Here is a 24,911-nt window from a genome sequence, read left to right as displayed (position 1 = left end):
CACCACACCAGGAGACGTAGAATCATGCCCTCAGAAGGGGGGTAGAGACGAACGTGTCCACATGACGCTGCCGCAGCCCTCCGAGTCCCACGGGCTCTGACCGAATACATGGAATAAAGATTGGCCACCTTTTTCAGCCTTCGGATGCAGGCCGAGCATACGAATGACGAGTGCCGGTGCAAATGTATGGATTGTTGCTCTCTACACGTAGTACGGAGAAATTTTGGCACAGCGCTCATTCACCTGTTTTCATGCTATAGGGCCCCACAGGTCTTTTGTCGACGCCATTACCTAAGGCAGGGTAAGGAGAAGCGGCGTCTGACTAGACAAGGTCTAGCAGAGATGACTTTAGTCACAGCTTGACGAGAGAGGTCCATCTGAGAGGGGCCGCGGAGAGTTTCACACCCGCGGAACACAAAGTTGAAGCTTACTGCGCAGTATGGAGTTGTCATTTTGGAATTTGGAGTCTAATACCCCTTAATTCTCGTCGTCATTCTCTCGATATTGCCATTTTCAAAAGCTGGTGGCAACCGACGGCTAGCAAGTTGGGACGGACGAAAAAAGCAGCGGATGATGGTGCCGCCCGGACTCCGGTCTGAGAGGCTTGTCGATTGCCTTTTTTGCTAAAGGATGTCACGACTGCCAGCAACAGACTCTGCATGAAGCTGAGGCTTGTTGGACCAATTGTATTGTTTGGGACTGAATGGCGAACGATGCTCTGTCATCCGCTGAATGACGAGTTGCACCAAACGAGCACGGTCATGTTTGCATGAGCAGGCGCAAGGGCAGACAGACAGACAGGCAGGAAGATTGGATGGGATGGCAACGGCATCCTTGACTCTGACTGGCTCGGCATTACACAAGTCACCGGCACAGACAGAGGCACGGACAAGCAAAAGTACAATGCTCGCAGGTTGGTGATTGCTTCGCCTCGATCGTGTTGGGTTAGTTGCTTGCCGACAGCGTGGCATCGAGCTACATCAGGGCAAGACCGGGACGTTGCCCCTTATTCTCCGAGTCGGGGGGGCATCTCATTCAGTTACGGCCCCAGGTAAGCGGCAAGCGAGACATCGAGAATAGAAGCTATACGGAGCGGCACGGCATGGCATGGCATCAGCGGCGTGGTGAATGCGATAATGGGGCGGTAGCGGGGGAAGCATAGGTGACAAGGCCATGCCATAAGGAGTCAAGCAACGGGAAAGGTCAGCCAGGAGATACCGACCACCAGCAGTCATCCATCCCTCTGCCTAGGAGCAGAGAGGTAACAGAGGCAATGGTGCCCTGTACCGAGAGACGCACAGGCAAGCAACCCAGCCACCTCACGCATGGCTAGCTGTGGAGGGCATAGCAGAGAAACACGCTAGAAAGTCGCCGAGAGGTGGAGGACTTTTGCTGGCGTTGGGGGTGTGTTTTCGTCGGTCAACTCTGGAACAGGGCAGCGCGAAGAGCGAAAAGCTGCTTGGGATGGGGGGGCGCAGCACTGCGTGAGAGGAAGTATCAAGGGGCGAGCTCGGGTTGGATGGGACAGATAATGGAGGGGAGTGGGGGTGATTCTTACATGCTTCCAGGCCGGCTGGGGACTAGTGGAACCTCATGTGGGGAGAAGGTCTCTTGAGGGTGAGGTGAGGTAGCCAGATTGATCACCCGCTTTTTTGCACTAACAGACCTTCTCTCAAAGTCTTTTGAGAGTGAGTCGGTCAATGATTTGTCTCCGCTGGCAAGTGGTTCTTGGCCCCCCGGGCCCCGGTCTATACCTCTCTCAGTCTCTGTCTGCTTTAGCCTTTTTCTCTCGCGGCCGTTCATGGTTGGGGCCCAAGAAGCCGGCTCACCCACGGGAGGAGGGGCCAGGTTTATTTTTAATTCTGCCCTCTTTTTGGGTAGAGTTGGGTTGGGCGGATGAACGGGTATTGGATTTGTGTCTGTTGAGCAGCAGTGTACACACATTTTAGTTTGTGCCGCTATTCCAGATATGCAGACACCATCTCTTTCCCTCTTTTTTTTTTTTTTTTTTTTTTTTTTTTTTTTTTTTTAGTATGAGCTTGGGACTGGCAGCGGCATGAGGTAGTATCAGTAAGTAGTGGTTGGTACTAGTAGTAGAATCGGATCGGACCCGACATCATCTGGCAAAGAAGAAAGCAGTAGCAGTAGACATCGTCATGGTCAGTCAGTCAGTCACCCTCTCGGGTCTCGGAACGACTTTTCAAAGCATCACAAAACATCAGATAGAGAACCTAGCTAGCCAGCCCATTCTTTAATCTATGTACGTATCTTTGCCTCCCTCCCTGTTGCCCGTACTGCTTTTTCTATCCATCCCATCCCATCCCCCCAACCCTTATCCTATCCTCTCTCTCCCCATGCATTAAAAAGTGTACACACACACACACACACACACACATACACACTCACTCTCACACACACCTATGCACCTACGCACCTACGTTACCTGGTGTGCTCGTCTCTCCCCTTCCAGCTGACAATACTCATAATCCTTGCTCATATCATTAATCTCCCCCCCCTTCGTGGAGTGCTAGGCGCCCCGGTCTCATCCCATCAGCATCACGATTTCTGCCCCCTCCATCTCCTGCTCAGAAGAGCAAAAAGCAGAAAAAAAGCCGGCGAGAATTCCCACCGACTACATCGGCCTCTTTGCTACAGGTGTTACCCCAGCCCCAGACCAGTGTGTCATATCCCGCGCGAGCTACCCTGTCTGGCATCGTCCTGGCAGTTCAAATCTGTCACACATACACACACAGCTAGGCTAGAAGAGGTATTTTGCCTACTACGGCACTCGAAATCTCGTCACCCTGCAAAGCGTGACGAGCGACTTTTGGGGGTCTCTTGAGAGTAGCCCCAGTTGACAACCAGGTATGTAGTGTATACAATGAATACCCAGCAACTATCCCAGCACGGGCGGCCCCTCCCCTCTCCACAGCCCACATTTTGCACAGGTAAAAAAGAAAGAAGAAGAAAAAAGAGGCACAGACACAAGGGAATACACATGCTTTGGACTTATGGTAGGCTACCTATACCTGGTGACCATCCATATCCACCAAGCTTCCTTGACCCTGGAGAACGATAGAGGGAGAGTGTGAGAGTAAAAGTGAGAAAGAGAAAGAAGCGCATACACAATATTCATACCACATCTACCCTGTCCATCCCAACCTACACCTACCCTGCCTGCATAGGTACATACTACTGCTGGCTGGTAGCTGCAAGTCTATAGCATAATTCTCTGTGTCTGTTTTTTTTTTTTTTTTTGGGCCATTCCCCTCTCACACACACACTCTCTCTCTCTCTCGCGCCGCTTCTTGCTTTCTTTTCTAAGCTCGCTCACTCCCGACATGCCACCCTCCCCCTCCCCTGTCCCTCTATTATTTTTTTTTTTTTTTTTCGCCTACCAGGCTACTCCCCTCCCCTCGTCTTTCCCACCCGGCGGCTCTGTCTTACCCGATTAGGCCGAACCTGGTGTGGCACCTGCACCTCAAACCGTGTGCCGCCCTCTGCTTGAACCTAAGCCTGCCTGTGTCTGTGCCTGTGCTGTATTGGCATTGTGCCAGTCAAGACCCCCCAGTCCACTCACAAACGTCCCTGTCCCTCTCTTACTCTCACCTGCACCTTGCACACCCGCTGCGGCCTCTTCTTGGGAACATGGCATTATTTAACTGATTCGGTCCCCCAGCCCATCTACCGCCGCCTCTCCTATCTCCCCCCTCTCAGCCTACATCCAACATCAATCATCATCAGCCTCGTTGAGCTGCTCACGCTGCCCTCAACCACATTCGCTTTTTCCTAGCCCTCCACCTTTAGGAAGTCCTCGTTGACTCCTGTCATTCGCTTTCGCGCTTTTGTTTTTTTTCCAAACCTTCTGCCACTCTCAACCATCCTCCTCCTCAAGAAAAGCCATCCTCTTCTCATCGTTTCCCACCGGATACAAGAGAGAAAGAAAAAGAAACGGAACCAAGACCCTCCAACAACTAACCGCAGACCTTCTCTGCCGCATCACCCGAAGCAACACCATCAACCCTGGTCAACTTCAGCCTCAATATTCGGAATACACCAGTTAGACCGATCGCTTCCACGGCTAACAACCAGCAAATGCTTCACAACTAAAACCTCGGTCTTTCGGATCAATCACACTCGCTTTAACAGGAAAACAAAAAGAGGATTTTTAGAGACAGGAAATTGGGGAAATCGCACAACAAGTCGCCCACCTACGATCGCTACTAGTATCAAGGAACTGGAACACACCGAATCAAGCTGCTCTGTGAGGAAATCAGAAGGAAATCTTCCAAACGGCCAGAAAGAGAAAGGAACCCGCCAAGATTCGGTTATCAAGCATTACAGCATCCTTTGCAAACTTCCGACCTCGCCTCACCAAGCATCTGACCATTCCTGCCAGTTGCTTACACATCCGGCATCATACTTGGGGACTTGTTTCTCAACTAAACCCGGTATAAATCAGTCTTGGGCAGCCTAGCTCCCCGGCGACTTCATTTCATTCGCTTCTACGCGGTCAAGGCCGTGTATCTTCATGTTGGTTGCCTCCCTCAACTGCTATAAACCATTTAACCCTGACGGACCATTTTTAGTTCTTTCGTTTAGAAAAAGTCGCTCACAATGGCCGGTCCCGGTGGTGGTCCTCCTCGCCGCAGTCACACCAAGTCCCGCAAGGGCTGTGATACTTGCAAGCGTCGCCACATCAGATGTGACGAGAATTTTCCCCAGTGGTATGTCTTGGCTGGCTCAGTCGTACATGAACTACCTACTCACTCATATCAACAGCCGCAACTGCACCAAGCACAAGATTCGCTGCCCCTACAACGACATGCCCGTTCCTGAGGACAGGTCGACAACCCCCGACAAGCCCGATCTCATGTGGACCCCCGAGATCGAGGCGGCAATCGAGCAGTGGCAACGTACTGGCCTCTTCCCCTTTCCCAATCTCGGCATCTATCCCACGCCGAATCCCCAGTACCTCTCGGTCGAGGATCTCAGGTTGATCTACCACGTAGCTTCAATCTGCGACGAGTTGGCCGCCTTTGACGCCAATGGCTTCACCCTCTGGACTCGCCAGATCCCAACGTGAGTACGCAAGTAACCTGATTCTGGCCCGCGCTAACCTTGTAAAAATAGCATCATCAAGATCGGAGCAACCAACAATTATGTCATGCACGCCCTCCTGGCCTTCTCTGCCATGCACATTGCCTTCCTCACCGACTGCCCCCTGGTCGGCAACATGGCATACGAGCACCGCGGCGTCGCCCTCAAGGGCCTGCAGGAGGCTATCGGAACCTTCAGCCGCGACACGTCGGATGCCGTCTTGGCTGCCTCGCTGGTTCTGTCATGGCAAGCGACGGATTGGTAGGTGATGTCTGCAACCACCCGCTCAGGGAGGTTTGTCACTAACGCTCTTCTTCCAGGCGAAGCTGGACCCAGCTCATGCAAGGAACCTCATCGGTAAGTCAGCTGCTACATGACATGGTGCGAAGCTTAAGCAAACATTCTAACCCTCCATCTAGGTTATCGAGGCCATGGACCCCTGGAAGCACGAGTCCCAATTTGGCGACTTCATCGCAGAGAGCTGCACCTTCCCCACGGCACCCGCTTCCCCTAGCCCGGATCACAAGCCGAGCCAGCCGCGCAAGGAGGACATCGACGCCTTCACCAAGACACTGCAGCAACTGCAAAAGGTTGAGGCCCACCTCAAGCACAACAAAGAGGACACCAAGTCGATCCAGCAGTTGATCAGTTTCCTCAAGGGTGCTCGCAAGGTCAATACGGGGCTTTCCGTCTCCCAACAATTCGAGCGGCTGCGTCCCCTGCGTACTTGGCTTTTCTGGCTGCCTGTCATGTATCTCAAGCAGACGGGCGGGTCTCCCAGCGCCCTCGTCATCATCGCTCACTACTACACCGTAGCTCTGGTGACGGAGCGTCTGTTCCCCGACATTGGTGCCGCCTACTTTGGTAGTTTGTCTATTGGCCCTGTTGAGGAGATAGCCCGCCGTCTGCTGTCCATCAACATCTCTGGCAGCCTCGATGGCGACCTGCAGACCCCGCTCACGCTCATGGAGTACCCCATTGACACGGTTAACGAGTTTCGTCACCGTATGGGTTGGACGCAGCCTGCGCGGACACCCTCGTTCCCGCAGTTCAACCCTCCCAACTTCTACATGAGCGAGCCCGTGCCGTTGCCGCCTGTTAGCGACTCGTACCTGCCATATGGGCAAAACCCGGCTTTCAGCTACAGCACCGAGTCACTTCAGATGCTCAACGCAGAATCGGCGCCGCCCAACAACTTGTCGCCACTTGTGCTATCCTCGCCCTACGTCAACTCGCAGTACCTAAACATTCCGAGCCCCAATTACGGTGGCTATAGCCCAGCATCCTCAACCTTTGAGGGTTCCGTCGTATATAGCGATACTGAGGATTATGGCTCGTACGAAAACTACGACATCAGCGGAATGCCCGCGGTCCATAACAACCTAGGCGTCGGGTTCGTCTCTCCCATCCAGTCCGTGTGGATCTAAAAAGGCACTGCCCTCTCTCCATGGCACCCTCGATAACCACAACGGCTCAACAATATGTCGCATGAATGAACTCCGGATTGACCGCCGCTCAGGATGCCAACCACACCGACATACCCGCCGCCCGAGGACCAGCACCAGCACCAGCACCTCCTGGCAGCTTCGTCTTTGCACGCCGTGCCCCCGTCCCCATTCCTCAACCCTGAGCAGTTCGGCATGCTTCCGCTCCCCGAGTCTCCCGTGGCTCCCAGTCTGCCTCTATCACGACACCGGCACACACCGTCGTCCTCCGTCACCGAGTCACCGCGGTCCGTGAGCGCGCCGTTTCCTCCTCGCAATCAATGGGTGCCGTCGACGACGACTGTCCACTTCAAGACCGAGAAGGGCAAGGGGCGAGAGCCCTAGCTCCGTCCCCTGCCTGCCATTTCGACTTTATTCCATCTTTTTTTCTAGTTTTTTTTCGACACTATCGCTTGGGACCCCTGATTTTGAAACATTCCCTTTTAATACTTGCTTCTGCATCGACACAGACGCCAATGTACACCACGCTCCTTTAAAGACAGACACCGGCCGATACGAAGTCCCGAGCGAGCCTCGACTCCGTATGCCACGAGATTCCAACTATATACGATACACCACCGCACTAATCTACGACATACATTCCTTCCCGATTCTCGAAGATACCCCCTACACACATCACAAAATTTAGACGTTCCTTACCACCGGCACCGGATGATACCCACTGCATCACACTCCTTATTATGACGTTACGATCCACCAAAAAGCATTCGGGTTATAGAAATGGGAAGGGAAGAGAAAGACATACACTCCTTATGGATTACATTGGCCACAATCCAAACTGCATAGCGACTGTTTCAGTGTTCGACGCAAAAGACACAAACCACCTCGGCGTTTTATGGGAACCAAACAAAGGGACCAGTGGTCACCTATCACAATAGCATTGGGCGGCGTTATTGAAATGATTTTTTGTTTAAGTAAATTTTTGTTGTATGAGGCAGGCTTGCCTCGCAGGATCGTTTCGCGTTGAAAGTGTTTGGCTTTAATGATTTGGAAGCGGAGGATCAACTATGTGGATGAGCAGGATTGTAATGAGTACGTAGCCGCGCCCTGCAAAGGGCAAGTGTGGATGGAAAATAACACCAAGTTGACGAGTTCGCAATACTTGCTTCTTCTTCCTTCTTCTTAGTGACTTGTTCGTGAAAGATAATTAGCATGTCGAGCCTCCGTTGCTTTTTCTCCTTCTCCCTTTTTCGTTCGCTTCATTTTGACTCTTCCTCGTCTTATACACAACAGTCTACGATATCATACCCCAGACGAGATCTCGGCCACCAAGTCATCATTTCTTTTTTTTGTTCTCTTTTTTCCACCGTGGTATCACCTACGCCAAGCTAATGCCAAGTCTGGATTACCACGTTGAGAGAGGACATATGCCAGCCACCCCCCCCCCCCCCAAAAAAAAAAGGGTGTGTTAACACTCGACTGGACCCCTTTTTTTTTTACTTGCTTTTGCCAGACGTGTTGGGGGTGAGATGTAGGTGGGTGTGTTTTGTTTTTGCTTTTTTTCCTTTTTTGTCTTTGATCATGGCCGATCCAGCCGGAGAAACCTGCTTACTTGGCCCGTCGGGTTGAGTCTGAATCTTTGTCGATGTATATGTTGATACATGTACACATATATATATATGTGTGTGCGTAAGTGTATGTATGTATGTGTGTCTGTATCTTCTTCATTGTCTACGCCATCACATCAACGACGGATAGATTCATCGTGCAGCCTAACTCCATTCATTCCAGCCCCGTGGGGCGGCGTACCCTATGCTAAGCTATCTACCCTATCTACCTATCTACGACAAAGTCCAGTTTGCATCATGGCGCCCTGCCGGCAGTGTGTGCGTGTGTTCACAGTCATCATTTTTTCCCCCCGCTGCATTCAACTCCTGGTGAGCGTCTCAAACTTGCTGCTAATTCCTCCTGAGATAAACCCAAGCCCCATAGGCCGCTCGGCTTCGCTAACTCCCGTCAACCCCCCCACGCATGATGCTGGCTTCGCCGGGAATGCTTCGAAAATAAAAGATAAAAAATAAGAAAAGAAGAGGCGTCCTTTCATCCCGTCCTCCAATCACTTCAAAAAGTAAAAGCCAGACTCAGCATGATTCACGTCGACAACTCCATCAGATTCTTTCTTTCGTTGTGCTGTGTTCTTGCTGCCCAATTACAAGCCGATTTTTTGCTCCCTTGATATGTTCAACCTCACTCAAAACGCGTCATCGTTACTCGTTCGTAAAAAAGACGCCCATATGGTATTTTCCTCCCCAAGTGATATCATGAAAGCTCGCTCATAAAGGGCCCCCTTCTGGTTCTCGTTTCTTAGATGTTCCGTCATGTGGAGTAGTATTGACGCAGCGCCTGCTGGTCCTGAGGTTGCATCTGGTTCACAAAGTCGTTGAACTGGGGAATCAGTTGCCGGTAAATGTTGATGGCCTGTTTCATGTTAGCTTCTGGCGGTATAACGATAGGTACGGGATAGCACCAACCTTCTGGAAATGCTCATGCAGCTCGTTCTTGATCGGGTTCTTCAGATTGATGTCCTTGTACCGCGCAATGGCGACAAAGAACTGGGGCAGGGCCTTTTCCATGGCCTGCGGGTTCTGGCCGACGACCATGGTGAAGCCCTTGAATGCCGTGGCCTTCTCCTCGAGGAACTCGACGTGCTCCATGGCGGAGAGGAAGTCCTCGGCAAACGTCGGCAACAATGGGCCCATGATTTCGTAGTTGTGGAGACCGAGTCTGCCGAGAGCAATGGCCGCATTTTCCACAACCGCCGCCTGGACGCCAGGGTTGGAAATGATTTCTACAAAACGCTGCAGAAGCTCGGGCACGAACGGAGAGATGGCCTTGCTGTTGGTCATGACAATCTCGCCAGCGGACCAGCAGGCATTGTTAACTACGCTGAAGCCGCTGTCAATCTCCTCGTCGAGGATGTTGTCAAGATCCAGCTGCTTCAACAGGATGGGGAATATTGAGGCAAGGTGCTTCTCAAGCTGGGGGAAGACGTATCTCGCACAGTCACCCAGAAGAGCGTACGCTGATTGCCGGACATCATCTTGGGGGTCTTCCAGGCAGAAGCTGAGGAGCTCAAAAAATGATCCCTCAGAGCCACGCACCAGCTCCTGCTTCTTCTGCTCATCAAGAGACTGAATGATGGCGCTCAGGAGGTCCAGACTCGTGACAAGGAAATCCTTGTCGGGAGAGTCGAGAGAGGGGTTGTTAGTGGCCTGCAAGCTCTGCTCGAGGTTGACGTGGATAATGTTAACGCATCTCGTAAAGATGGGCTGCGCGTACGGTGTAAAGGCAGACCCCAGCGCCATGGCGACGTACGAAAGACACTCCAGCAGAGGAAAGAGCTCGCGTGAATCGTCGCTGACTTTTTGGTAACGGTCAATAAGGGCTGGCATCAGCAGGTTCATCGCATCGGGCTGGGCAATCACGGGGCCGATGTTTTCCGCCAGAGTCTGCACGCAGTCGTACAAAATGTACATGTTTCTGTCCTTGTATCGTGCGAAACATTGAACAAACTGCTGCAGAATAGGAATGCAGTACGGCTCGAGGACCTTGCCGGACTTCTCTTCAAGGTTGGCAAATGCAGAGGCCGCAGCTTCCTGAACCTTCTTGTTCTTGTCGAGCATCTTGCGCAAGATGCCGTCCATGAGGGGTTCAAAGTATGTGGCCTTCTGACTGGGGTCCTGGAGGTTGGCGGCCCACTGCGAATAACGGCCGAGCGTCCAGCAGGTGATTTGCCTGACAATAGGCTCATTGTCCTCGAGGAGGGAAAGGAGGTAGGGGACAAGCTCCGGAAGGTGAGGGGTAACGGCATTGATAGTACCCTCAGCGACGGCACCGAGTGCAAGCACGGCAGCTTCCCTGTATTGCCACTCCTCGTGCTTGAGGTTGCTTGTGAGGTAGGGCAGAATGGCAGTGAAGACAGGGTCAGAAAAGTCCCGCGCAAAGACGTCGAGAGCGGCGGCAGAGCACTTCCTCATAGTCCATCGCTCGTCGGGGTTCTCATCGCCATCATCAAGCTCGTCGACCTCGCCCTCCTCCAGGTCGTCGTCCATACTCGAGAGCTTCTCATAGGCGTTGCCGTTCTGGGCATGGTCTGCAGAAGACTCGCCTCCGTTGACGGCTCGAGACGCCGACTTCTTGGCGAACGTGGGCTTGATGTCCTGCTCGCGGTCCTCTTCATCCTCATCATCGGAAGCACCACCGAGAAGGGCAATATCCTCGCCGCTGTACACCATGCATTCTAACAGAACAGGGATAATCTTGTCGAGGTAGGGAGTCAGGGCGCGCCAGAGATCGTCGTGCTCGCCCACGGCCAGCCAAAACTCGGCAGCCTCGCAGGCCAGGTCCTCGTCGTCGCTCTTTTGCTGGGTGATAATATAGTCGACCAGGCCGGCGATGTGCGGCTGCAGCTTGTCCGGGCGGGTCTCGACAAGCTGGACAAAGGCGTGACAGACCTGGCGGCGCACGTCGGGGTTTTGGTCGCCAGCCAGTATGAAGAGGTGAGACAGTAGGTTGTCAATGTTGTTGAGCATGGCCTGGGACTTTCGTGGGGTGAAAACATTGATGGCCGTCAGAGCATGGGCGCGGACCTTGGGCAGCTCGCTCTTGGTGGCCTCGATAAATTTGGGAAGCAGGAAGTTGAGGGGTCGCTGGCCGTTATGCTCACGCTCGAGTACCTTGACGTTGTCCTCGCAGATTTTGGCCATGGCAGACATGGCACCCTCCTGAGCCTCGTTGGAAACCTGACCGTTCTCGTTGGAGATGAGGCTGAGGAGCTGGGGGAGCAACTCGGGCCAGCTCAAGAGCCCGCCCCTCCTGATGATCTCGGTCGCAATATTACCGGCAAAGTTGCGAATCTGCGAGTTCTTATCCTGAATACCCATAGGGACAGCCATCTTGATGAGGGCCAGGCTGCTCTCGGGGATCTGCTTGTAATCGGTGCGCACATTGTTCTTGAGCATGATGGCGGCGGCGGACCGTACGAGGTGATAGTCTTGGGCGGAGCATTGTATGCCAGCGGGGGGTTCGGGGCTGGAAAAGAGATAGGCGAGATAGTTGTTGATGTCGGGAGACGCCTTTGCTTGGGTGAGCATCTGGGCATCTCTTGTTAGCTGGTTCCTGGGAGACAGAGTAATTGGACGCTCACCAAATCTGCCTGCTTCTGCGCATTCTTGTCGAAGCCGCTCAGCGAGTCTTTGAGGCAAGCGGCCAGCTGGCTCAAGGACTCTGGGGCCGGCTGCCAGGCCATGACTGGCGCCGATCGGGGATGGGAAAAGTCAAAGGTCTTGGTAAAGGAAACGCAATCGGAGGAAGATCCGGCGATGCGATGGTGCGGTGTCGGGAGTTGTGAAAGAGCACGGCAGAATCGCAGAGAGGGGCAGTCGTTGAAGTTGCTCGCCAAAGACACAGACACAGCACGGCGGCACACACTGAGCGAGGGCAGTGGGCGTTGACATTGGCAACAGGCTGGCGAATGGTGGGGTCACCCTGTCAGCTTTTTTTTCGCGATAACTATGGTGCGGCGGAGTAGCGGGTAAGGAAAGGCCCTGTAGGGTGGGCAGTAGTTACTGCAGCGGGCTGCAGTGGTAGGCAGTGCCATTGGGCGAGTTCGTGGTCGAAAGGTACAGACAGGCCAGTGTTGCAGCACTAGTGACCCGCTGTACTTAGTGATCTGATCTGTGTGGGAGAGTAGTACTGGTGTACCTCGTTGAGGACATGTCCTCAAGGTACCTCGCCTCACGATTTTCAAGCATGTCTACCTCTTGCCTCTTCGTCTATTTCTATGTCTTTGTCTCTATTTTTTTTTTTTTTTACCACTCCACGTCTGTTCTCAACCACCCCCAAATGACGGTGCAGGTCTGTGGAAACAAAATGCTAATATTAGCCGTGCCTTTTTTTTTTGCTTCCCCTATTCTTCCGCCTTCATATTTCGTCTGCATTTTCCCAGGAGGGTCTCTATGATATCCATGTTGTGTGGTAGACAAAGTCTGTAATGTGGTTGTGCTGTGTGTTAGTGTATGGCAAATTGTGACCTTGCCTCCCCCCGCCCTAATCAAAAAGATTTGCCCGTAGTCTCTTTCTTGTCTCGTCTCTCGTGTATAAATTCGGCGTTGAAGTGCTCAGGGTGCAGGTGGGATGGATGTAGTGGGTGCCCAGCTGGGGTTGGGGTTTTAGGCCGGGGTCTATGAGGAATGAAGGAGCAAAAAACAGAAGCGGGAGAAGGAGCAGCCCGGTGAGATTTGCACAAGCCGCGAAGGGGCAAACCTGACAAGCTCGGAAAGGGGCATTGGAGGGGGGGAGGCACCTGCTCGCACAAATGTGTGGACGAAGTTTTGCAGGTGCTTCCAAGTCCCACACTTCCCACTCATCCTTCGTCTTTCTCCTAGTCCCCGTGCCTCTTCTTTCCCGCAGTGTGTGTCAGTCCGCCAGTCCGCTAGTCCTTCCACTTTTGCTAGCGCTGCAGCACTGCACAAACTCTGCCCACCATCATAAACTTGAGTCTGCCTACCTGGCAGCACCTGCCCCAAGCTCATCGTCCTGAAGACATGGTCCGTGCCTTTCCTGTTACCCCTCGCTCTGCTTCGTTCTTCGCCAGCACCAGCTCAGTTGACCAGGGCAGGTTGGTAGTGGTGGGGCTGTCGTATCGATAAAGGCAGAAAGGCATGCTGACCCCTCCAGGGTTCACTTCTATCTCAGACAAGGTGGGACCCGCTTGCTCTTGCCAAATCGCAGGTTAGAATCCGGCAGAAGGTTTCCAGATTCCCCTTCCCGAATCCTAACTAATCGTCGCTCCATTATGTATCTACCTTTGGTACCAAGTATGGTCGGAACAGAGCAGTGATCAGAATCTCGACATTGAACCAAAATGCAAAAGAACTATTCAAAATGTAAGATAAGAAAGAAGAAAGAAAAAAGCGCCAGCCCATCTCCCCTACTAAGTTTCAACTCTCGCTGTACCTATCGCCATTGCCAAAATGCTGTGGAACTCAACCAGGGTGCACGTAAGTAACAGCAAAGCTACACCTACCCACAGCGACAAGGATCGCCATCAGAGTGTTGTCAACATGTCTCTTTCCGTCTTCATCATTAGATTATAAACCACCCCAGGAGTTTTTTTGAGTGCAAAACTTCAAGGGGCGGGGATCAAACCAACGGGTTCCATTGACGTGACGCTGCTAGGGGCTCGTCCCCCTTCGTCAATCGGCACATTTGCCGGGGGGATGATTCTGGATCCAAGAAGAGAGTAAATGGGCAAGATTCATACTTTCACATTTCCCCGAGTCATCACAAGGTCTTCGGCGCCGACCGCAAGAGGAGTGCGGCGGCTGTGTCAAAAAGTTCCTAGGTTTTAAGGTATTACGTGCAGATCCTGTGACTAGTCAGAGCGGGTTTTCCGCAAACATGAGCCGAACCTATGCCACGAAACAGGACCAAGTACGGCCATGTGGCCATATCTAACAACGGATGACCGCGCAGTTGCTTGATCTGGTCTTCTCTTGGGTTCACTTACATTCACTGGCAAACACTTTCCAGAAGTCGTCATAATGTGAGCACGAGACGTAGTGCCATCAGAAACGAGACAGGACAAGAGACAAACCGTCAGTCCCAATTCGACAGAGCGCTTGCGATTAAGCTCGTACTAGTAAACCATCAAACACTGTAACACCTGTCATGTCTTGCCCGCATTCGTATCCAGGATTTTGATGGCGTTCCAGCAATTAGATTAGTCGGTTGCCCAGTTGACAGCCGCCTAGCTCCCGTTCGCCTCGTACATGCATACAATATACTTGATGCCATGCATATAATACCACATATCGCACCTGACGAACAGCACAAAGCCACATGTCTTGCCTGTCCTATCATCAATCCACCAGACAACCTCATCAGGGCCAGAACACCACATGCCGTCCCCTAGTCCCTGTGAGACCATCACCAGCCGCTTTGGGGAGGTGCCAGCAACGGCTCTTCTACTTTAGGGTTGCCTTCTCGAAGGTAATGGCAGACGGTGATCTGCATCGAAGGCCCGAAGGCCCAAATGCTATGTGAAGAAAGGGTGGCATTTGCCCTGAACCCTCCTTCCCCCACGGTATACGTACCCGGCCAAGGCTCACTCATCAGACCCCGTTGACCGCGGGCTGAGCGCCCTTGAGCCTCGCCATGACGACTTCCACGACTGCACGGAACGCCTCCATCTCCTCCTCGACCGAAAGGGCCATGGCCGTGCCTCCAAGGTTCATTGAGCAGCCGACATAGACTGGCATGTCGGCCCGCTTTGCTAGTAGTTTGGCCATCCGCGTGGTGAACTCGAGCGTTGACTCCACCGAGTAGATGGCTGTTGAAAGCGGTTGGGCGGGCTCAAGCCTCTAGTGATTATTAGCAATTTCTCGAATAGGTCCTTTGTGAGAAAGCAAACGTACGTTAGGCAAGGCATAGACGAAAGAACCTAGTGCCGCCGTTGATGAAGGTTCGTCTTGCGTTGTTGAGGTGAGGAACAGGGTAACGGTTTTGGCCTTGATGTTGAGATGGATGTGGATGCGGGTGTCCAGAGAGTGAGGAAGGGGAATAGAAAGCTGACTGATGCTGCTAGATGCCATTTTTTATTTCTTCTCTTTTTTTTTCTCCCTTTCGATCTCGGACGAGTTAGGTTTGCAGTCGTATGCAGAGGGATCAAGTGAGGTCAGTAATGTAAACGCATGGGTGAATGTGACTGGACAGAGCCGTGTCCAGCTTGCGTTTTGCACTGTCTTTAAACTGTTTACCGTCATAGCCAAAGCAAAAGACATATCAAGGAGTATTCAGTCTATCAGGGTTCGAAATAAGTAGTCAATCTTTCTTCTGATCGTTTAATAAGATCCAAATCCAAATATGGTGTCATATGTATACCCATGATTGATCTGTTTGGGGTGGCTATGGACGGTCGAAATATTCCTAGAAACATGTGTGTCATTATAAACAGACTATATAAGTTTTACGATTGTCAATTGTTAGCACATACGACCATACCCACTGGAAAACTCGGGATCCCGTCCGCTCTCCCATAGATAAGACAGTGAGGGCCGGATTAGTAGTTGGGTCGGTGACGACCAGCGAATACCTGGTGTTGTATGTTTTTTTTTTTAAAAAAAAACTCTTATCGTAACCTTTTGTTCTAGTATAATTTCTTTTTCATGTGGTGTATGCCTTTTTCTTCCGGCCCTTTTTGATGTTAAACCTTCACTATGATGTCTCCATATACGATTCCTTCTAGGCTTTGTAAATATACAATACTATACATCTGTCATATACCATTCTGCAGTAGCCAAGGGCCACCGACCGTTGTGGACCGGGTAGCTGCCTTGCTGTGCAGACTTGCCTGCTCCTTCACTTTAGGAGATATTCACTGTGACTTTAACACCTCCTCTTCGATATGAATTTGAGACTCCGTCTCGGACTTTGACTCTGGCTGCTCAACCTCATCTGCCATCGCACTAGGAGCAGAGACTGCGCGAGGCATTTTGCTGAAGACGGCCAGGAAGCCACCTCCAACAACCAACGTGCCGACCTTGGGCCGACATACAACGCCTTTCTCCCCAGAGTTTGTCGCCTTGCGGATATCAACCACTTTGACATCCCAATGTCGCCCACCAAGGCCGTCGCGGAACCCAACGTCGCCGTTAGACGTCGATGTTTGCAGTTCTACGACCCGATCCAGTGCGAGAGGCTGGTTAGTCTCCTTAACCCAAACCACGAAGTCGAGAATCTGCGTGATTGAGGGGTAGAAAACGACCATTTTGCCCCCAAGCTGCAGAGCCTGGACAGCGGTATCGGCATGATCCTGCGATGCAGGCAGATCCAGAATCACGTGTGAGAGGAAGGGTTCGCCTCCATTTTGCGCAAGGCGGGAAGAGAGATATGACCGGATGGTGCTGACGTGAAAGTCGACGTCCAGAAGATACTGGGCACGACGGAAGTGGCGCACGAGGCCGTGGGCCACGCGGCTTGAAGTCGGGTTGACGTCAAGCGTATGGAGAATCGCACGACGGCTGGACATGTGCTTCTCGTGCAGCGACGCCAGTTCTGGCTCCGACAACTCGAGCGCATGCGGTCCGTGTGCGTAATCGAGCGCATCGTCTTCCGTCACTACCTTCCGTGGGAGAGTATATTTCTCGTACTGCGCCGTGCACAGGGCTTCACGGAGTTGTGGCGGCACGGGAGGGTTCGCGCCGTGGATTGCCCTCGCGAGGTGAAGCGTCAACGCGCCCATTCCCGTGCCGGCCTCGAAAATCTCGACCGGCGGACCAGCATCGAAGTCGGGATCCTCGCCAGGGCTGGGGAGGTTGATGTCGAGAAACGAAACGATCAAGTTGGCGTCCTGGGGATAGATCTACCCTGCATCCTTCAGTCTCTTGTCTTGTATCAACGCGTTGGTTCCCTCATACCGGCGTTGCTACTCGAGGCGAGTTTGCGACGTATTGCGCCAGCGAAACCTCCTGCAGCCGCACATTACGACCGCCATTGTCCGTGATCGAATCAGAGAAAGTTTTGCCTATAATGTCGGACCCATTGACTTTTGCGCCGTAGTTAAGCTTGATCGGTGTGTCTTTTCGCAGCGGGGGCGAGAGGTGGAACTTGGCTTCCCTTGGACCTCGTTGGCGTAGTAGAATCACATCATGTTCTGGGCAGAGTTAGCTAGTTTTGATGTTTAGTCGCTTGGGACGAACCTCTGATGACCCGGCTGGAGCTACTAAACCGGCAGAGCGGTCGCCTGACATGTCTCGAAAGACCCAATGGCCCAAGTCTAGGTGGCATAGTGGAATTGTCCTCTGGGTTTCTTTCGTTTTCAAGAAGGACATGCAGGATTGTCACAGTCGGCTCTAAGCGGACATGTTCTTTGTAGAACGATAACACTGATAGACGCATTATCTATCGTGATAAGCGAGAATATCACATCACCCGAAATGCTCGCTCCGAATCAATCGCACAACCTGTCCAATATAGATTTCAAGTCCTGATAGATCCTATTTTCTCTTATCAGTTTACTTTACTTATTCGGTCTGACTATCCAGACTGCAACCTCTGTGGCCCCCTTCCTGTGGGTTCAGCCTCCGGAGCCAGCTCTGTCCAACGTAGTCTCTATTATCTTCACTAGAAAACGCTATTCAGAGAGCCCCCAAGGACCCGCTGGTTCGTATCAGTCGACTGTTGAAAACATTCTATGCTTTTCCATTATTTCTCTACTAATCAGGCCAGCTTGGGCGTCATAAATGCCACGCCCTCCTGCCCCCTGCTTTGTTAGCTGCATGGAACCTGTACAATAAGATTTGGTATGTCTGCTTTGGGCAATTCTAGCTAGGTTGTAAGTCGGAGTGGTTTGAATATTGGTTGCGTTAGATGGGGCGCTCCAGTTTCTCTGTTCGCTGTGACTGCAGAAGAATAGGTAAGGATATCATGATGTGAACCGCTGTGTCCGTCGTCAGTCAAAATATAGCATGGATTCTGCGACTTTTATCGTCTTCATCTACCATCATCTGCTATGTTCACCATCGTTGAGCAATTTCTTTCTTATTTATGATGGTTAGCTCGGTCTCACTGGACGGGCTAGGCAGGTTTGTCAGGACTGGAGCAGGCCTGACCACAAATGATGGTAGCTCCAACAACGCCAAACTTGACAGTGGCTGATAATCTCACTGAGAAAGGCGGCGCGGCACAATTTCCAACACCCTTTGGAACCACGTTAAACGTAGTCAAACGTCTAGAAAAAGAAGAAGAAAGAAAACTATCTCGACCCGTTCACATCACCAAGCGAAATGTCCACAGCATCGCACCCGTCACCGTCGATTCTTAAGTGTGACCACGACATCAAACTCGTGGTAGCCGCCACCGAGACCAGAAAATGAGTTGAAATGATTATCTCCTACAACGAGAACCAAAAAGATAATTCGCAAGCGAACCCTCAAACGAGCCGAGGAAATTCAACTCCTCTACCGCCATGCCAATCTCGATTTCCATGCGGCAAGCTACCACTATCATCCCGTCATCAATTCCATACTATACAGCCGCCAGTTAATCCAGAAAAATATCAGGGTGAACCAATCCTATCTTAACGTCACAAAGAAATGAAAGACCACGACGAGAGATGGCTTCACTCGATATGCACCATACTCTTCGACCAAGCCAACGCAGTCCGAGAGCGGAACCTAAGATCTCGCAACACAGAGCTGGAACAGCTACCTTCCGTAACTCGCAAACCGGGAGTATTCGTAGTAGATGTCCCCCCGACACGGTCACTCTTTTTGCTCTCACGGACTGGGTCGATACCGACCGGATTCTACATCAGGAAAACCGAAAGGGGAGGTACTGGATCAGCCAGCCCATCTGTGAGCGTCTTCGCACATCCTCTACCGACAGGTCAAAAGCAGCCACCACCCACCCCCCCCCCTTTCAATGACCGAATTTGCCAAAAATACAGCCATTTCATGTGGAGACGTTGACTGGAAAGAAAGCGAGATGCATGATCAAGCTATACGCCGCCCAGCAACGTGGAGATCTCGTGTGGATGAACCTCGTGGCGAGAACGTCAACCTATAACGGAACGGAATGGTGAGCATGCCACCGCCAAAGCCTACTGCAGAAACCCCGACCTTTGGGCCGGGAACGGCTTGGAGGTGTTGTTGTCGAGGCTACCCCCCCCCCCTGTGCTGCAGCAGTTATGAACAGACAGCTAGAAAGGTTGTTGTAGCCTTTCCAAAAGGAAGCAAGGTTCAAAGCAACCGCAGTGATGAAATGCTTAATCCGGAAGCTCCCCTCGCTTCCTTTCGGTATGATCTCGACGGGCCTAAGTGGGTTGGAAGTGGGCTGTAAAAATGGAGGGTGTAAACCATCGTTTATATGTTAACTTGAGAGGTTTGTTTTAGTGGAGGTTAGAGAGATACTCTTGCAACCGAGATATAATCACTAGGCAGAACAGACTGTTTCCATAGCACGAGCTTCACCAGTAAGAACAAAACATTGCCGAGAAAGATATCGATCATTTCGCTACCAAAGATTGGGGGGGTATCTCATGCCATGCAAAACGCTAAAGGACAGTCCAGACATCCAACGCATTTTCATCATCGTGTCGTGTTCTCATTTTCCGACCCATCACGGCCCCTTAAGCCACCGCGCTTTCGTTCGTTTGTCTTCATGACAATAAACGTCCCAAAACCAAGCTGGCCCCTCACAGGGCAGTGAGAAACAGCGAAGAAAAAGAAGAAGCGCAATGGCCCAGCCATCACATTAGATTCCGACCAATATTCCAGCCCAAATACGTCCGGCAAAGTCCAGTCCAGCTCTGCTTTCCCTTCATTTCCCAAATAAATAGAATCCTATCGCAGATAAGGTAGAAATAAAACATTAAAGGTCGTGTTGCAATTTTGCTTCTGTCGTTCAGAGGATAAAAAGAAAAAAACAAAGAGATGTTCGCCTTGGCACAGCCAGCCGGCAAATACAGGACCATGGGTTTCCGCGACCCAAATACTATGAGCTACAGCTGTTGACAGTAGTTTGTTGTGATATTAGTGAAAAGATATAGTATATTGGGTAGGCGCCCGAGTGCCCAGTTAAGGGGTCGGGCGGGGGCCACACAAACGCCGTCCTGTGTTTACCGGCTGGTTTGCTTGGTGTAGGGGGGTGTATATGATGGTGAGACGGACATTTAACCGTCAGTGGGCTTGCGCCCTCTTGAATCTTTTATGCGGGTTCTTTCCTCTTTGTTCCGAAACCTGATAGTAATGCCGTTTATGGGAAATGAAACCAGGGTGTTTATAGTATACGGGAGGAGGGTTGTATACACAACGTTGAATGGAGGGAAAAAATAAAGAAGCAGGCTCAGATACTCGCGGTACGGGCCCGCTCGGGCACTCTTGCGTAGCAGACCATGAGTTTGAAGCTGGTCCGTAGCTCCTCGCACTCCGCAAGCAGAGCTCGGTCGGCCCAGATGCTCCGGCTAGGGCCATTGCCGGCGGCGCTTTCGTAGCAGCGGCTGTACCACCATCTTCCGACCTTGGCGACCATCTTTGTGATATTCTCGTCTGCAGAGTCGCCGTCTTCATTCATCATCTCTGCCAGGCTGCGGACCTCTTTCGGTTTCCGGCGAGAGACCGGCGGGTTCTTCGAACCGCTCTCGGATCGGGAAACGACGCTCGCAACTGGAACGCCGACACGGCACGTCTTGACATCAGAGAAACCCTTCCTCCCAAGGAGGCGGAGGATGAGGTCCGAGGATGAACCGATGCTAGTCTCCGAGTTCCGCTCGTGAATTCTCTCTTTGAGGCGACGGATGGTGCGGCGGCCTCGATTGCCCATGTTGTTGAGGTCGACATCGAGGATGGAAAGCTCAAGGTACCCGCCTGGTTTCAGGACACGGCGGGCTTCAGAGACAACATTGCGGTAGTGGGCCTCAGGGGCAGCGGCGGGAAAACGGAAGACGACTGTGGTGAAGCTTTCGGGCCCGAAAGGGAACTTGTCCATGTGGGACAGGTACTGGATCTGATGGTGGTTCGGCGGACTCAAAGGGAAGCTTGAGGAATTCTTATGTTCGTCGGGTAGCGGTGCGCGCGGAGAAAGGTTGAAGAATGTGGCGGCAGGGTAGGTCTCTGCGGCGTAGAATGACCAGTCATCGTTACCGAGGCCGTCTACGACGAGAATGGAGTGGCGCTTCAGGGAACCAACAACGGGAACGAGCTGGTCGCGAGCAGGGCTGAAGAGAACGTGGCCGAAGGAAAGCCATTTGCTGACCGTCATCGAACCGACACGGAGGTTAACCTGGGAGAGGGGAGATTCGTCTTCGGATGATTTGCAGCTGCAGTCGGATATCCATGATCTGCGGGATGAGTTACTACTTCTTTGTGATGCAATAGTAGCCTTGCGTGCTAGCTCTGTGCTCTCACGGTCGATTGCACTGGCGGGGACTTCGGCAACAGGGACAAGCGTTACAGAGTTTTCCTCTGGCTTCAGTGCGAAGGCGGCTTTGAGACGCTCCGTCATATCTGCGCTGTAAACGCTCGATGAGGTGCCGCCTGCTTCCTCGGCATTCTTCTCAAGGGCTTTCGAGGGCACAATGGTAGGAGATTCCAGGGGAATGAGAGATCTTTTAGAAAGTCTCCCATCATGACCTTCAAGATGAAATGGAATACCCTTGGAGGATGTAGCTGATGGTGGCACTTCTCCGATGAGATCGTTGTACTCGTCCCAGATCTCATCCTCAACAAGAGGGGCGTCTGGGTCGGGTATAAAGGCCAATGCATCTGCAAGAGTGTACATCCCACCGCTGGAAGATGTACTAGTTGTGCACTCGGAATTTTTCCGAGGGGAGAAGGTCAGGAACTCATGACCGATCTGAATCATCTCAGGCGTCTTGGCTGCCACAAGAGAGGAACGTGGATCCGAATTGGTCTCGCCGCTTGTTGCAGTCGATTCCCCGCGTGATAACTCCGGTGTCGAAAGCTCTGGGGGACTCGGACCCGAGGCGACGAAATCAGGGTTGAAGCTCGCAGCTTGCGGCTGGAGACTCAAGCTGATCCTGTTAAACGGGCGGGAGAAGCTCCTCGACGAAGTATGTTCGGGCCGAGAGTTAACTACCCGCGGTATTCGACCAACTTGCGGCAGGCGGCTTGGACGTGGCTCGGCTGACTTTGCTGCGTTTGACTGTGATGCTTGCGTCTTCATGGACCGAATGGCTGGGATTGAAGTTGTTCTGGCAGAAGCCGAGTTTCTCCTTGCTTGTGACGACTTGGTTGGTTGTGTAAGCCTAGATAGAGACTCTCTTCTTTGGTCTTGGCTTATGGTAGAGGACCGTCTCTCTTTGATAAGCGGAGGCGAGGGAAGATCAAAGACCTCTGCTTCACGCAGTATCTCCTCAACATTTGGTGGCCCCGAGTCTTCCTGTTCGGAGCCATCCATCATCGTGTAAAATGCAGCCGGCTTGTGTTGTACAGGCTTGACGGTAGCAGCAACAGGGACTGCCTCGACATCCTTCTTCTTGTTAGGTTGACTCTGGGATCGGCTAAAGAGATTCCATTTTCTGGGGGAGCGGGCTCGCTTAGTTAGTTTCTTTGAAGACATGGAAGTAGCAGCCGCAATGCGACCGCGGATCACCTCTCTATGCTTCTCGAACTGCGAGTCGTCCGAGAGAATAGTTGTGTCATGACTGTCAATTGAGGATGCCGTAACACCGCTTGTGTTGATCGGATCAGGTAACTTTAGAGGGCTCTGATCAGGGGATGTTCGTAGCCGCTGGACAGACCTGCGAAAGGCTAAGGTGGACTTCATCGTAACAGCCTCGGAGTCGCTGCTGTCGGAAGGCCGGCGATGACTAAGAGAAGGGTGAGGGCCCCGAGGGATAGCCGACGGAGCCAGTCCAAATCTGCCAACACTGGAAGTCGTTGAAGCCTCCGAGGTGTAACCCAGGCTCTGATTGCTTTCTGATCTAGGCAGGTCAACGCTGTTGTTTCGGTTCTCGATGACCCCGCCGCCGGATATGATGACTGGGTTCATTCGCTCTAAAAGGAACGTGTCAATCGGCTGATTGCCACCTAAACTGTCTTGTGAAGAGCCAGGTCCTAGGCTCGTACGGGCCAAATTGGTTGTCGAGCTGCCGCTGCGCCTCCTAATTGCTCCAAGACGTCCATAGCCTTCGTGCCCGGTGCCAGCGGCCGGGCCTTTGCGAGTTGACTTTTCCTTCTTGTCTGCCTGAGGAACTTCAGGAGCAGTCTTGGAACGACGACCAAAGAAAGGAAAGCGGCTAAACGTAGATGTGTTGGGGCTTGGAGTCCGAGCCGGACGGCCTTCATTCTTCTTCTTGGTGTCCGAAGTAGCAGGCCGAGGCGCAGTGATACCTTCTCTCCCCACAGGCAAACGTGATTGTTGTGGTTTATCGGGGTACGACAGAGGAGTAACAGATCTAGAAAGCGGTTGTGGTTCAGGCCCGCGTCTATCATTAGACAAAGATGTGGACGAGAGATTGCTGTGAATGATGGGCAACGGCCCAAACAGCTGCGACTGTAAATCCGGGGTGTTCTCTCTGCTAGGCCGAGTCGGCGGAGTTTGACGAGGTGATACGCTTGGCATTAGATGCACTGTAGACAGCACCGGTGACTGGGGTGCCATGACTGGCATGGCCGGCTCTCTGATAGCTTTGGGAGACGAGTCCTCATTTTCGCGGTCTTTCTTGAACTTCTGTGACGATTTGCGCGGCGGGGGACTTGGAGGCAACGGCGACAATCTCTTCTTCCTCTTGGATCCGTTCCGTTCGACTTCCCTCACGGTAGAGTTTGACGATGACGAGGTAAGAGACTCCCGGACCGCGGCAAGACCCTGAGGGTCGGCGCTAAACGCGTCCATCTCATTTGTGCTTCCAGCTCTTCTCCGAGTCACCGGTGGCCGTGTTACAGCCGGGCTCAGTTGCCTCGCCCTGGGTGCAGGGATTCGCATTGGTGCCACCAAACCTGGTGACTGCGACGAAAGAGACGTAGGAGTGGTGTCTCGACTGTATGGACCCGGGCCGGGAGATTCAGAGAACCTCGTGGAAGGGCTTCCACTGAACGTGCTGAGCTGGCTGCTCGTTCCAGAGAAAACGGGCGTCGGAGGTGGGAGGTCGTGCGTGGCAAGTCTATGGAGGAAGTCGAAACCGGAGCCTTCTGGCGATTTGGATGGCCAGCCAGTGATCTCCCTGTATCGATCTAGTTCGGGGTAGATGGTGATGGGCTGTGCTTGGGTCTTTGGCAAGTCCACGACGTGAGCAATGCGAATCTCTGTTGGACTTTCAGTGATGCCACGGTCGAGTTGCATTACAGCGGCCGGGTCTAACGAAGAACGAGATCGAGGAGCAGACGAAGACGAGCTGGTACGAGTGGAATCAGATTGAGAGTCGTGGCTCAGGCTGGGCGTTTTTGGAGCAACTGACGACTGCTTTCTACGCAGCACGTTACGGGTTGGCTTGCCGGCACCTGCGTGTGGCCGTCCGGAAGACGACGACGAACCCGTCATGGTTGGGGTGTAACTGGGTCTCTCTGATATTGTGCTGTTTGAGCTCCATGATTGTGTCTGGTGGGTTAATGGAGGTCGGCTGGAGGGCACCGGGATAGACGGACGTCCTGCGGAGATATGAGATTCCCTTGTCGGTTTAGTCTGCATCTGTTGGGGGGGTTGCCGGATTGCAATGCGGATGTTTTCTCCTTCCCTGCGTACTCTTCTTCCCTCGTCTTCTCTAGCACGCACATGGGCTCTTCTTGCTCTTATCGATTCATCTGGGCGACTCGGTAGGCCTGAACCCATGGGAAGGGTTGCCAT

At 52.5% G+C, this 24,911-nt stretch overlaps 6 protein-coding genes across 6 annotated transcripts, besides 1 other annotated feature; 2 read left to right on the top strand and 4 right to left on the bottom strand.

Moving 5' to 3' along the window:
• Nucleotides 1-4,825: 4,825 nt before the first annotated feature.
• Nucleotides 4,826-6,527, top strand: CTRU02_211928 (C6 transcription factor; the record flags this gene model as incomplete). Its single annotated transcript, XM_070205741.1, has 4 exons — nucleotides 4,826-5,082; nucleotides 5,134-5,361; nucleotides 5,421-5,457; nucleotides 5,520-6,527. 4 exons carry the CDS (start codon nucleotides 4,826-4,828, stop codon nucleotides 6,525-6,527), a joined length of 1,530 nt encoding a protein of 509 aa, XP_070060554.1.
• Nucleotides 6,528-6,620: 93 nt separating this feature from the next.
• Nucleotides 6,621-7,233, top strand: CTRU02_211927 (Sterol uptake control protein 2-like protein 9; the record flags this gene model as incomplete). The annotated part of the gene is made up of 3 exons (XM_070205740.1): nucleotides 6,621-6,804; nucleotides 6,863-6,944; nucleotides 6,966-7,233. The coding sequence occupies 3 exons, from the start codon at nucleotides 6,621-6,623 to the stop codon at nucleotides 7,231-7,233; spliced, it is 534 nt and encodes a 177-aa protein (XP_070060553.1).
• A 1,688-nt stretch (nucleotides 7,234-8,921) lies between these two features.
• Nucleotides 8,922-11,853, bottom strand: CTRU02_211926 (importin beta-2; the record flags this gene model as incomplete). The annotated part of the gene is made up of 3 exons (XM_036725577.1): nucleotides 8,922-9,023; nucleotides 9,077-11,698; nucleotides 11,752-11,853. The coding sequence occupies 3 exons, from the start codon at nucleotides 11,851-11,853 to the stop codon at nucleotides 8,922-8,924; spliced, it is 2,826 nt and encodes a 941-aa protein (XP_036582782.1).
• A 2,866-nt stretch (nucleotides 11,854-14,719) lies between these two features.
• Nucleotides 14,720-15,199, bottom strand: CTRU02_211925 (uncharacterized protein; the record flags this gene model as incomplete). The annotated part of the gene is made up of 2 exons (XM_036725576.1): nucleotides 14,720-14,968; nucleotides 15,023-15,199. 2 exons carry the CDS (start codon nucleotides 15,197-15,199, stop codon nucleotides 14,720-14,722), a joined length of 426 nt encoding a protein of 141 aa, XP_036582781.1.
• Nucleotides 15,200-15,551: 352 nt separating this feature from the next.
• Nucleotides 15,552-15,644: a sequence feature (Protein overlapping with rRNA (CTRU02_211924, KAL0932961.1) was converted to a misc_feature.).
• A 337-nt stretch (nucleotides 15,645-15,981) lies between these two features.
• Nucleotides 15,982-16,848, bottom strand: CTRU02_211923 (tRNA (adenine-N(1)-)-methyltransferase; the record flags this gene model as incomplete). Its single annotated transcript, XM_036725575.1, has 1 exon — nucleotides 15,982-16,848. The coding sequence occupies one exon, from the start codon at nucleotides 16,846-16,848 to the stop codon at nucleotides 15,982-15,984; it is 867 nt and encodes a 288-aa protein (XP_036582780.1).
• Nucleotides 16,849-20,450: 3,602 nt separating this feature from the next.
• On the bottom strand, nucleotides 20,451-24,911 carry CTRU02_211922 (uncharacterized protein; the record flags this gene model as incomplete). The annotated part of the gene is made up of 1 exon (XM_036725573.1): nucleotides 20,451-24,911. One exon carries the CDS (start codon nucleotides 24,909-24,911, stop codon nucleotides 20,451-20,453), a length of 4,461 nt encoding a protein of 1,486 aa, XP_036582779.1.

The sequence above is a fragment of the Colletotrichum truncatum genome (genome assembly GCF_014235925.2).
Source record: "Colletotrichum truncatum strain CMES1059 chromosome Unknown Contig_0008, whole genome shotgun sequence".
NCBI classification, from domain to species: Eukaryota; Fungi; Ascomycota; class Sordariomycetes; order Glomerellales; family Glomerellaceae; genus Colletotrichum; species Colletotrichum truncatum.
This window is presented reverse-complemented; position numbering and strand designations above follow the sequence as displayed.